The following is a 13,473-nucleotide window of genomic DNA, read 5'->3' as shown; positions in this document are numbered from 1 at the left end:
ATGTGTCTGGGCTATGATTGATATGATGCCTAAGCGAAAGTGTCTGACGAAGCAGTTATCAACCTGCCTGACGCACATATCCGAGAATGAACTCAAATTTTGATCGTGGAATGTTTTACGCATTCCCAACGCAACAGTTTTACGGCGTTCACAATCTTAACTATTAGACACCATTGCCAGCCTAACACAATCTTCCGGTTTCGCAGCATGTTTTGCAAAAAACAGGTCTATAGTTTACATCTCTCGCTCTATAACTAAGCCAACAAGTAGGATTGATTGATTTTAATCTCAGATTGTGTAATCACGGCTGATGTTACGTTCGATGGAAGCATCCACTTTCAACCGATGTTATTGACGAGTATAGTTTGCTATCAGTCTCCTTTCGAAATCATTGGTTCGCTATCCTATCGACCACGGGACGAAGGAGGTAAGAAAATTTAATGGGTTTTCCTTCTCGTGACCTTCGCGTTGTTGTGGAGCTCTCTCCACGTGACAGTTAGCTGCTGTTGGGTGGTGGAATCTATTCCAAGCAGCTCAGATGCGTGACTTATGGCGGTGACGGACGGTGTGCTGTTTTTCAAACTTGCAAACATTTGTATCGAAATCAGTTACGGTTACATCCAACGGAGTGTTCATTCCGCCATACACTCTTTAAGATAATGCCTTTACAAACGGTTCGGTTTTATCATTCTATCTTTTATCGATTAAAAATACTTGATAAGATAGGTCAGATACTTACCTACTTACTGGCATCGACATTAAAACCAAACTGTGCCCAACGGAGGAATCCTTCCGTTAGAAGTAAAATTATTGCCAAACTATAATCGAATGCAATCGAAAGTGTACAACAAGAATGAACCAAGCTTGTTTGTTGTTGATTGTTCCAGTTTCTATGCTGCGCTCCACAAATGTCATTCTATTACCGGGGCCGCAAGCAGATATCGATCGATTACCGGGCTCTACGGAAGCTTTATTTGCCGTTTCGAGTGCTTGTTATTGCAATCATGCCTCTGTGGATGGAACAACAAGGGATACAAATCGTCTAGTCGACAAAACACCACTCCAGAACGATCGTTAGCTTCGATTTGTTTGTTTTGACCGTATTGAAAGTAAACCGTCATGCCCTAAACGACCTGGTTCACATTTCCGGCAAACTCGTTGCATAGTTTTTTTTTTTGTAGAGGATTTAAAAAAACGAAAGAGACGTTTTATTTTTACTTTTAGAATCAATAATTTGAATGGTTCAAGAAAATAAAACTCGATGCAAAACAGATGGCATGTGTTTCTCTTTCGTTTGTAAAAACAATTTGTTTGTTTGTTTGATGTTGTAGGATGGATTTTTTTGTGTGGAAAAAGCAACTATGGTATGGTACAACGTATTCATGTAATTGAAATGATTTTAAACTCATGATTATAGTAAAGTTTAATAGATCATGTAGGTTTGTATGCGAGTTGGCCTTCTTATTATTGAGTTTTATTGGGGTGATGTGTATTATTTTTTGTAAAAAAAAACTAAAAGAAAAGGAAGCATACTTCCGACCGCTTGCCTGACCTGACTGGTGTCAGGTGGAAACACGGATGTTCAAAAAAATACCTCAGATACTAGAAACTTCAATTTCCATGAGCGATAATCGCGGTGTAATGGTGTGGCATAAGTTTGCACTCAAGCAAACGATACGAACTGCTTGATAAGCAATGATGGGAGCACTCTGTTCCGTCCGGTCGTTTCAACTTCCCTGAGTTGAGATTTTCTTCCAGCTCTCTGTGGTGCTCTGTTTTTGCAACTAGGTACTTTTTTGTCGTGGTAGGGAAAAGTAAAAACAAAATAAGATGTTTGCTGTTACTCACATTTCTGCGGCAAGAGTCAAGATAGCGTAAAAAACAAACCGTAGTTTTTTTTATAACAAGAATCTTTGCTCGATCATCTAAAAAACGACGCTTGTTTTTACTTTATGTAGTATACTTTTTTCTTGTCAAGAGTATATCAACTTTTTCCTAGTTTACTAATAAATATCTCTTCTTTCTCTTCTACAGGTGAGTCATGGATATGAAGTGACATCTTCTCACTTCCACCGGTGCAATTCGTAGCAGATGTCTGTGTTTGCCGAAAGTGAAAGCATCAACCACTCGTATATGCAACTGCAACTTCTCCGTAACTTTGCTCGGTTACCTTAGCATACGCTGTACTCTCTGTCCACATTGCGTTAGCTAATTCCCAGCTGCATATACTTGGGAAGGATAGGATGGGTCGTAAGATAAATATTTGAATATTGCCTAGGCGCGTGTAGTTTCGCATCCTTACGATTGGCAGGGCTGTTGATCGTACTTACATTACATTTAAATCAGAAAACTTTGATTTTGCTCCATTCCTTTGCAAATTTTTATGTTTGTGCAGTTTAAGAAAATTGCTATAACTTAGCTGTGTGTTGTAGAATAATGTGTTTATGCTCTTAATTTAAAACGCCAATTTACTGGAAAAATCTTCATTTGCGTACACCTGAGTGTAATTGGAAATTTACAACATTTTCAATGAACTGACTTTGTTGATTTTTAGACTGTAGTTCAATTTCTCAAACTCATTCAATACAGTGCACCGTCACCCATTCTCGCGTAATTCTCCAGCAGTATTAGTGATGGCTAATGGCATGGACGCACGTGTTGATAGTTAGCGGTAATTTAGTACCAAAGTATGGCCTAAGCTCAGCATTGTACCTAACGTTTCAGGTTGCTCGTGCCAGAATGTGCAAGATGTGGTACTTTGAATAGGTTTGGATGACGCTGAGTGTTCTGAAGAAGTCTCAAATTAATTGCTAAAATGTGGTTCAAATAAGGATATTCTGCCGGGCATAAAATGAATACTTTATTATACTCTCACCTTAATATTTGTTGGTAATTGTATATTGTGTCGGATAACGTATATCAGACTTGTGCTTAGATCATGAAGCGTCAATTTATCGTGGTATGTTGAAATGCAAACACAATCCTTCGCTCTTAGGCCTCGTGCGTCATAAGCGACATCTCGTTTGGGGCCTTTCAAACGGTGGGAAAATCAGTTACTGCTCTGTCAGTGGTGCGTAATAGACTGGTCCGACTTGTTCAGTTGCTGAGTCTCGGCGACAATGGCGCTGTGACCAATTCGGTATGTTAACCATCGGCTACTCTTGTGATCACAAGTGAGCGTCTCATTGTGCGGTACTGAGTCCATCCCACAATTTGACAGATATGGAAAACAAGTGTTACTTAACCCTGTGCTTTCGCAGCTGCCCACACAGCACTCTTGAAAATGTGTGAAAATGATCAAATTAAGTAAACTTCCTCCCCCAGTTCAACCATCGGTGAAGTTGGTGAATTGTTTGTGTGACCTTGTAAACGGAGATGAACGGAGGGATATGAGTATAATACTATTTGAGATATGAGATAGACGATTTTTAACTTTGATAGATATATTTTTAATAGAACGTACGCCACATTAAAACAAACAGTCCTTTTAGTTGACATGCATTTCTAAACATTATTTAGGCTGAGGTTATCTGTAGCCGAACCTAAGCGTGAGCTATGACCTAATGGTCTAATTTAAATTGATTTGTTAATTTGATATCATGAGCAATTTAATTTAACTTCTGCCGATAGAATAGCTAGTCTAACCCAACCAAAAGTTACTTTCGTAACTTTGTACAATTTAATGGCAACTTATTCCAAATCGTAGCCATAGCACAGTACTCTATCTACCAGAGCCTGCAGTTGTAGAGATGCTGTTCTGTACACGATTCCAGCTCGTCGTCAGGCTCGTGAAGTAGTGGTCAGGCGGGCAGAAAGAGAACGAATTTAATTGGCATCACTTAACGCTAGTGTGGTTATGTCGAACCGCCTGGAGCAAACGGGTTGTTTCGCTCGCTGTCGCGCTGGTTTGTTCGTTGATTTGGCTTTCAGAGGTCATCATCCGCGGGATGTAAGCGATTGATTGATGGTTGTCGGGCCAGTTCCGCTTGGTTAGTTATGAGACGCACCTCGTACTGCAGAGATACGGTTACCGAATAAGGAATGGTGGTTTAATGATTGTTAACACTCGCTTGCCCTCTGGAGGTACCATTCGTTTCTTGTACGGTTTTGCATAAATTCATTCTATGTTTCAGCATGTACGGCTCTGCGAATACTTACGGATATACAAAAATAATTAATTTTCTATACTGGTTTTTCTATTTTTAATGGCTTGCAATGTAAAAATTGTTGAGCAGTGCAAAATTCTGTCAGAAAACAGAGTCGATTTCGTTTAACGTATTGAATAGACTGGCATGTACCCACATCCACTTCACGTTCTCTTTTTGTTGGTACGAAACCCTTGCGATCGTTCAAGTAAGCAATTTCGCTTCCTTATTTTCGCAAGAAGCAACGTGTCACTTAAAAATAGCAACGCATCTGATCGTGCGATCTTCTAATTCTTTCGCTGTTTCTGTAACGACGCGCTGCTGTGTACGTCAACACGTTTGTATTTCTCCTCCCCCTTTGGGGTTGATGTTTGCAAACAACATCTTGCACACATCGCACTCCACACTGCATTTCCACCAAACCGTTGTACTCTGCTGTGAGCCGGCTTTTAAGTGTGCTTCTACTTTATTGCTGTTGCGCTTGTTTTGTATCAGCTTTGCGCGTGTGCCGTACGACCGTATGCGAGAATTGGAAATAGATCAGAACTAAAGTTGGAACACAGCGGTGTGGCAAGTGTCGCTGCCGCATTTTTTTAGTTTTCTTTGAATTATAATGTATGCTAACAGTTAGTACTAGTTGCTAAAAGGTGCGCTGTGTGAATTGCATTTAACTTCACGAACAAAACTTATGGAGTACATTTTTAGTTTCTTGGTCACAGCTAACGTCACCGAACGCTAAGTTTGTGAGCCTTGTTTACTGAAGAGGGAAGAGAAAAAGTTCTTAAAAAGTCTAATAGCGGATAGTAGCGGAGTGTACGTTTCGTTGGCATTTATGGTCGCGCTACCAGTGTCCGCCAGCATCATATAATTCTCAGGAATTCCGTTGATGAGGTACGTATTGACGGTGAGGTTGGATATGTTGTGCGGCAGCCGAATCGTATGCTCGCCAATGGTTATAACCGTTCCATTGGTCGACCCTTCATCGGCCGCTTGACGCAGTTTTCGTTCAAGCTTGGCCAAATCCGCGTCGGTGACAGCTCTTCGCATACGGTTGACGTTTATCTGGACGTTCGTTATGTTCGTGCCGTAGTCATCGAGCCCGGTCGACGTGTTCACGCGGTTTCCGATTGCGACCGACACGTTCGAAGAATTGGAAGCGCCACTCGATGCCGCCGTCCCGGAAGTGGTCGCCAAAGTAGTGGTGGTTGGAGACAGTGCAGGGAAACTCCACGGCAGAAACCAAAATATCGGAGCTGCCAGCAGCGGTTGCAACTGGGACGTAAAGTAGGACAGGAAATAGAAGTAGAAATAGTTTTACTTTAGCGCAGAAAACAAAAGCCTTACCAAAACCGCCGCTGAAAGTAGTGGAACAGAGATGATCCGCATCTGTAGCATGGCAGTAAGAGAATGGATACAAATGGCATTTGGCTGGGCTAGTTTTATAGTCAATACGGTCCCGGATTCTCGTCAAGAACATGGGAAATGTTGGTGCTGTCTAACGTCAATTTCACTTTGACGATAACTCCACAATGAGATGTATGCAAACAACGTTTCATGGCTGAATTGCAAATTAAATTGCACCGTTTGTGTGAACAGACTGGATATCATGGTCTTGTATTTTTAGTGAAGAAGCTTAGAATTTAACAACATTTTGTGCTGTAGACATACTAGTGTACCGTATTCAGAATTCTTGTTTGGGATTTTCAGTAAAATAATCATATCTCTCTCAAGCCGGTCTCGTAGTACAGTCGTCAACTCGTGCGACTTAACAACATGCCCGTCATGGGTTCAATCCCCAATTAGACCGCGCCGCCATACGTAGGACTGACTATCCTGCTATGGGGGGAATCAATTAGTCACTGAAAGCCAAGCCCACAAGTGGGTACAGGCAGGCCTTGACCGACATCGGTTGTTGAGCCAAAGAAGAAGAATCATATCCTCTGCAATATTAGGTTATGTCTGTATTGCAACGATGCCCAGCTGAGATGCACCTGCTGTGTCATAGGATTAGCCATTTAATGAGCTTTTTTGCATAGCGTAAAGCATTTCCAGTTATTCGCTGCCTCAACGTCTAGGCACCGATGACATAATTCGATCGTGTGATCATGTTCGCAAAGTAAATGCCGCAACTGAGGCACGCTGTGGAGAGTGTGAACTGCGTGGTACGTGGAGGTGGAAACAACAAACATCACCACCATCACCACCACCACCAGTCCGCAACATAAACCTCCCACGATGTCGACATTTACATCGAGACAACCCAGTATGCCACGGTTAGCAGGCCACTGGAGCGCACCACGTCTTTTGCAGGGGAGGAATGGGTTTTGCTGCAAGTAGCGGGTTGCCTGACTACAGTTTTTTTTCGCATCGCTCAGAAGCTTTCGTTGTACAGTTGACCGGTTCGCGTTACGTGGCACTGTAACAGCCAGCCAGGTTGGCTGGCCTCCTACCCTTGGATGCAATTTTGAATCGGAGCAAACGCCCGTTTTGCAATTACTCCCCTTCCCCTTCTCACTCCATTTCAGCACTTTCCTGCCCTTCAGAGTGATTCGCTGAGGGGAGCGGGAGGTTATTTTTTTCGCCAATCACAAGAGAAAGCGACTGACTGTTAGTTACGCGTCCATTTACGAGCGTGTGCGGTAATATCGAATGGTTGCTGTGTTCCACTGCCGAGCTCTCGGTGTCGACGACGATTGGGTGGCAGAGGGACCGTGGCGAGGAAAGCTTCGATGCAACCGATGCAACACTAAATCCGACTGCGCTTTGCTCCCCAGCAGCCGCCGGTAGGCTTCATCACTGGCTCTTACCCACGGCGAGAGGTTGATTATGGAACCGTTCGCTACGATCGTGCTTGATCTTGGATTGACGATCCGGGGCTTCTCTAGACAAGTCGCAGGCAGCAGGAGGAGAGGGCTGCTGCAATTTTGTGTGCGCGCTCAACCGTTCCGGTCGAGGTGTGACGTCGGTTGGCCCTAATAGCAGACAGATTATTCAATAAATGTCATAGCCAGTGTGGACGGCTAGTGGAGAAGCATCATGAACTTGAAGCAACGCATTGCAGAATTGCAATTCGTCGCGCAGCAAACCTTACCGTCGTAGTGGATCGAATTGAATTACGATCCCTTCGCGATCCATCTCAGCATCTCTGCTTTAGGAGCCGCAATGAGTGCTCTTTGTTCAGGATCAGGTTTGCCTCTCAGCAAGTAAATTTACCGTGCTGGACAGAAGTGTACGGTTAATCTGGTGTGTTGTAAATTTTGTGCAAGGCGGAAAGATAGCTATGTATACATATATTCCTGTATTTGGACATTTCCGCACCGAGATTCTTATGGTTGCTAACTCTTTGTTTGGTGCTCTCTACGTTGCCACAAAGAAATAACGAATGTATATTTCATTTCTAGAAGTCGTTTCACTTAAATCTCGTCTAGCGGAACAACACCACAGTGCTGGATGGCAACGTTCTGCACACTACTTTATTGCATCCAGTCGAGGGCTTTCAGTCACAGGCGAACACGGTGGCGTTTATGATCTAGCCGATTGTGTTTCCATATTGGGCCCAAGCACGACTTCCCGGTTTGCCGGGTCCGATCGGGCCAAGCGGATGATCTTGCTGGGCGCATTGACTGGCGCGTTGTTATTGTGTGCTGCCTTCGGTGTCATTGGAGCGTATTTCCATAATGCCTCACCTATACGTAGCTTCGTAGATTATAGCGCTGTACTGGTGGTGTTAGGGAAGTTAGAGGTGTACGTCTCACTCGTATTGATATCACGGAGAACTAAGTACAGTAACTTAAATTTGCATTCGCGAACATTGCTCACTACGGTTGGTTTTTGTTAGCATGTCTATGTGTATGTGTATCGGTTTATAATACTGCACTAACACTGCAAGTGGTGAACGTCGATCGACGGTTGTACCCCGCTATCGATAATCGATCGTGAGGAGCATTTTTGAGCAACGTTTACTTGCTGGAATCGTAATGGGCTGCAAAACACATTCCGTAAATTATAGTCAGTGTTGTGCTTGCAGCAGTATTATTTCTTTTGTCGTACGATTCTGTTGGAAATTAAAAAATATGACTGTAAAAAATTACCCATTTATATTTCAGACTAATAACACATCTTCACGGTTGACGAAGAACCAATTGAGATAATATTAATAATCCTAATCATGATATGTTTGTGTTAGTAGCGCAAGAATTAACTAGTGCTACAAGACGACGCTTCACTTAGGGTTGGTTGCTTGAAACAGTAAAGTTGGAGTGAAAAAAATAGCATATTCCACTGTTTGTTGTTTGAAACAATCCATCGTAGAATTCATTTGCTTAAAATGATTGTGCTGCCGAAAAGTGGAGCGACATCATTATGAGACGGTGTCAAGGCCACGGAACACAGGATATGATGGAGTTGGAGGGAAGCGAACTACGCCACTGTACACGCTAACATAATTTGCATGGAGTGATTGCTTGGAATTTGCCCACTAGGTAAACATTTCATGTCACTAATATTTACGGTGAAACATTGGACATTATGCACTTGTATCGCTCAATGTACGCTTTCGATATTTCGCCCAGAAAAGGTGTTTTCCAACTAGCACGATGAATGAAGGGTAAAATGTATACTAACTTCAACTGTAGTGGAACCGTTGTTTAATGGGTCAGTTTAGTTTGAGAAGTTGGTTCCTTTCAATGGTTAACACATTATTTACTGTAAGAAATACATTAAATAGGAAGGTCACACAATTTCTACCGCTAGACTACTGCTAGTCTACTTCCGGTGTTGACCCTGAATTAGAGGTACGGCTTGGGCGGTGTAAGAAGGCATTAACATCTTATTAACCTAAAACTCTGAACCCTTTGCTGTGTTTACGCTGGCGTGCATAAGTTGGTACGTGAAATTTGACGGGGCAGTAAAATCGGGTTAAAGTATGTAAATGAGAGAGAACCACGTAACTTTCACATAGGTGGGTAGTGTAGTGTATATAGTAGCATTCATACACATTTTTCTTGGCAGAATATTTCTCTAGTTTTCTATGACCAATTCGGAGTGTCGGTAAAAATACTTTCCAGGCTTTATCATTAGCGCCAAAAAAGCCATGAACGTGTGAAAATAATCGGAGTTTCGTGTTGATAACATACAATACACACCTTGACCCCATTTCTAATAGCGTGGAGAACACTCTTCACGCGGCAGCTAGAAAGCGCAATTTTTCACACGAAGGGTAGGTTTTTTTGGACATTCAAGGTAAAAAAAGGTTCTACAAAAACACCCCCCGATCCCCAAAATATAGCACCTACAATCTGAGTGCAAATTGGCAGGACCTTTCAGGGTTATCACGCAAAAGAACTGAAATGACCAATCGGTGGTGTGTGCCCGTTGGTGGGTGACATCGTTACGCGTGTGTGTACATCATTTCCCTACCACGGGCACGAAACCTGACCAACAGCAAACATTGACCTAGTCCCAGTGCTGGCTTGGTTGTTTTGCTTCGTGTCACGGCGTCCTACTTAAGTCAGCGCCGTGACGCGTGTGTTCTAGTTCGATGATGGTCATCAAAGACGACAAAGAATGTACGTTTGCAAATGGCGCTTGGAGATGAGTTGGGATGCTGTCGGGTGTGTACATCAGCTGATGTAACATTGCACCGTTCCAGCGTCAGCCGCACTCACAGTCACAGCGGTGTGTACTGCAATGCGCAGGGTTATGCCCCTTTTGTCTACATCGATGGCGGTTTAATCAGTTTGAAGCAGTTGGAATGAGCTATACCGGTTCGTCCAACCGTAGGACGACGAACTTGGAACTGCGCGCTGTAGGTCCGATAATCGGAGCGTTCGCCGTGTACACATTCTAATCTCTTGCTTTATGCAGACTGTTAGCGATAGCGGAATTTTGTTATGTCCCTGCGGCACAACAATGTCAACAGGAATCGATGACGTTTGACGACGAACTGCATTAAGTCAAGGTCTCTTTGGGTCCGTCCTGTGCAAACGTTAATGTTTTTGTCTACTTGCACGATCGATGTCCAGTGACTGATAACAAGCAGTCTTATCTTGTACATGACTAAGTCAGATTACAGACACTTCTCTGATAAACATAAACCGTGGCATCATTCGCTATCTCGAAATCTGGAGCAAGAATCTCTTCGTAGCTACTCATATGACTTTTCGCAAGCATAGAAGCGTATGCAAATAGTGGTGCTTTGGGGTTGATAAAGACAAGCTGTTCATGTGAGTGAGAAACTATCTTTCAGTGGTGTGATATAATCCGGGTAGGTAGTGCAATTGTACGTTGCTTATCGTCCGTCTGTTTGGCGACCCAGTTCCCATTCGACGACTCGGATGTTTGCCAACAATGACGCGGCTCGGAGATGCACGGAGCGAGCAATGGGATATTGCTGATATTTTTGTCACTCAAAGTGACTTCTTCCCCGACTCCCGCTCTGCCGATTGTTTGATTCAATGGCCAATCCTATCGATTGAAATGTAGCGAAACTGCATTCGTGACCTGAATACATAGCATGCGATGGATGGAAGCTACATGGACCATGATTTTCCTAATCCTCTCTTCCTTTGGCTACTTCTCGGCTGCGTGTTATTACATTGATTATTGTGATTGAAAATGACGACACAATATATAGCGCATACTTTTATCGGTTATAACATATAGTCCATTGCTCAATTAATTCCAGCTGCAGAGAAATAGTTTTGCAGAATTCTATTCATTTATGTTAAAATGATGTTTAAATCATCTGCAGGAAACTTTGTTTCAGGAAGAGCTTGATGATCTTGATCCCATTCGAATTGCGCTGAATTGCAATACCAACTGTGCGCCAGGTTATTTCGCATTACTCAAGCCTCCTCTGTTTGTAAAATGGAACAAAATGTAAGACGCAAATATATAATCAGAACGTAGCAACCTTCTTCCGCTTTCTTTGTTAATGAGCATTCGATCAGCCCTCGACACCAATACCAAGGAATTCCATTTAAGAAACCCTTCTCCTCCCCATGAATGCACACTGAATTCTATTTTGATCGTGCTACTAGCTCGTTTGATTTATACATTCAGTTAGTGTGAGGTTTTGTTCATTGCATGTGCTACCCATTTTTATTTTGATAGTATTTTAGTCCGACAGCTGACAGCATGTTTACATATGCCAACAGAGCGTAAATGTTTAGTGTATGAAGTGCTAAGCCTTATATATCCTTACATTGTGGACTTAATGCTTTTTAGGTACTATTATTCATTATTAACAAGCTACAAACGTCTTGATCTGATCGATCACACATTCTCGGTATCCTTTTTGGCTCTTCTCCACCGCACCAAGTCCATTATGTTGCTATCCCTTTATCTATTTGTCAAATTCGCTGGCCTTGAAACAGGGTGTCTTGGACCGTTGTTTATAAACAATTTCCCGCCCGGTAAGGCACCTCATCTTTCCCCCGTTGTTGCACACTCTCAGCGCGCACAGAAACACGTGCAGCACAAGAGACGCGCCGTTTTTGGTAACCGGCAAACCAACCGCCAAGTAACGGGTTTTCCCTTTTTTGCCAAATGTGACGTGCGCATAGCTCTCAGTGACATTGATGTGTAGCGAGTTCTGTTTATGTTTTGTCGAGTTGGCAGCGGTTAAGCGCACGAGGGAGGACGCCGTTGGGCTCTTGGTAGTACTGCGCAGAAAGCTGAAGTTCAAGGAGTAAAAATCAGGTTGCCTTTTACAGAGAACTACGGGATGGCGGGCACCCCGTTGCAGTGCGCTGCTGATTGCTACGAGTTTGTTTCTGTGTTCCGTAGAAGGATGCCAAGGGTTGTTGAACTTTAATGGATAATACAGGGTTTCCCACGATTTATTGGTTGGTTCCCACGATTTATTGGTGCGTTCCCACGATTTTTTGGTCATTTCCCATAATTTTTTGGTAGCAACCCACGATTTATTGGTCGGTTCCCAAATATTATTGCTCGGTTCCCAAATATTATTGGTCGTTTCCCAAATATTATTGGTCGGTTCCCAAATATAATATAATATAATACCGACCAATAATATTTGGGAAACGACCAATAATATTTGGGAACCGACCAATAATATTTGGGAACCGACCAATAAATCGTGGGTTGCTACCAAAAAATTATGGGAAATGACCAAAAAATCGTGGGAACGCACCAATAAATCGTGGGAACCAACCAATAAATCGTGGGAAACCCTGTAAGGGCTGGGATTTGTTCTAGTACTTGTGTGCAGGAATAAATTGAATGAGCATATTTGGAAACAAAGAACTGTAATTTAACGCAAATCATATGATGTATAAACAGGACGCATATGCATTATGTATTATTTAATTTCATTCTACATAAATTGAAGAGGTTCATGAAATATTTTCAGTGCCGATAATATCCTGGTTTTCTAGGATATGTTATCCTTGCCTATCTTAAGGCGCAATTGAATATTCCCTACGATCTCATGGCTGTCTCACAGACAGACTTACTTACCCATGCTGAAAGCGCAGTAAGAGGACTTTCCGCTTTGTGTTGCAATCGTGGTGTAAAGAACGTCATCAACTGTGACGCTGCAAGAATTTCCGTCTGGAAGAGCGACACCCTGATAGGAGGGGGACAGACTGTTGAGTTCAATGAATTCTCTCGCTGGTCGCGTGGAACACAACAACAACCCTCCAAAGAGTACCACATTTTGCGCGCTGGTATTTACACTCATGGAAATGTCATCGTACAGCAGTGGAGGACGTAAACACATACGATGTGTGCTGGGACAAAGGAAATTCAGAACCACGCAAAATTCTTGTTTTTTGTTGTATTTCATGTTTTACGTTTTCCTACAAATTGTGGAGAACCAGTATGATTCATCCCTGGTAATAGCTGTGTACCAAATTGGCAAGCTATCGGACCCAGAGGTACGTTGCTGCACAAATATGTGGAGGCTCTCAGACGAAGATTTGTGCGTTGTTGAAGTTGTCCGTTCCATCCGTTGCACATCGAGTGAGTGTCTGTGCGTGTATGCATAGATGCATGTGCAACCAGTTATGACAAACGAAGTAGTAGGCGATGGCAGCAATGCTTCATTTCAATGCAGTTAATTGCATTGACATCTTCCTTACTGGTGGCGAAGCCTGGTTGGCTCATGGCTTTGTTTGCACTGCGCTGCACTGCCTGGGTAGTTCATCTTCACCGTCGCAACGGTCGTAAATTGCTCCACTTGAACTGCTGAAGCCCTTCAGTGTGGTGCAAACAAGCTCTGCTGCTGCTGCTGCTGCTGCTGCTAAAGTGCAGGCAATCATCAGTCGTAAGATTACGCGAATCGTTGTTGTTGGGTAGATGAAAA

General features: G+C 43.0%; 2 protein-coding genes across 2 annotated transcripts in view; one reads left to right on the top strand and one right to left on the bottom strand.

The window, feature by feature from the left end:
• Positions 1-13,473, top strand: part of LOC120961075 (protein fem-1 homolog CG6966) — a 44,232-nt gene that overhangs the window by 18,061 nt on the left and 12,698 nt on the right. The window lies entirely within an intron of this gene.
• LOC120961077 (uncharacterized) lies at positions 4,175-8,302 on the bottom strand. The gene is made up of 2 exons (XM_040384698.2): positions 5,490-8,302; positions 4,175-5,417 (listed from the first exon to the last, which is right to left on the bottom strand). The coding sequence occupies exons 1-2, from the start codon at positions 5,538-5,540 to the stop codon at positions 4,881-4,883; spliced, it is 588 nt and encodes a 195-aa protein (XP_040240632.1). The 5' UTR covers positions 5,541-8,302; the 3' UTR covers positions 4,175-4,880.

Source organism: Anopheles coluzzii, chromosome 2 (assembly GCF_943734685.1).
Source record: "Anopheles coluzzii chromosome 2, AcolN3, whole genome shotgun sequence".
In the NCBI taxonomy this organism is placed as follows: Eukaryota; Metazoa; Arthropoda; class Insecta; order Diptera; family Culicidae; genus Anopheles; species Anopheles coluzzii.
The sequence above is the reverse complement of the archived record's forward strand: the minus strand, read 5'-3'. Positions and strand labels throughout refer to the sequence as shown.

Excerpts from the sequence above, each read along its gene's own strand:
- LOC120961077 (XM_040384698.2), bottom strand. The coding sequence starts at position 5,540 with ATGCTACAGATGCGGATCATCTCTGTTCCACTACTTTCAGCGGCGGTT. Across the intron at positions 5,418-5,489 it reads TACTTTCAGCGGCGGTTTTG|TTGCAACCGCTGCTGGCAGC; the intron begins GTAAGGCTTTTG and ends TTTACGTCCCAG.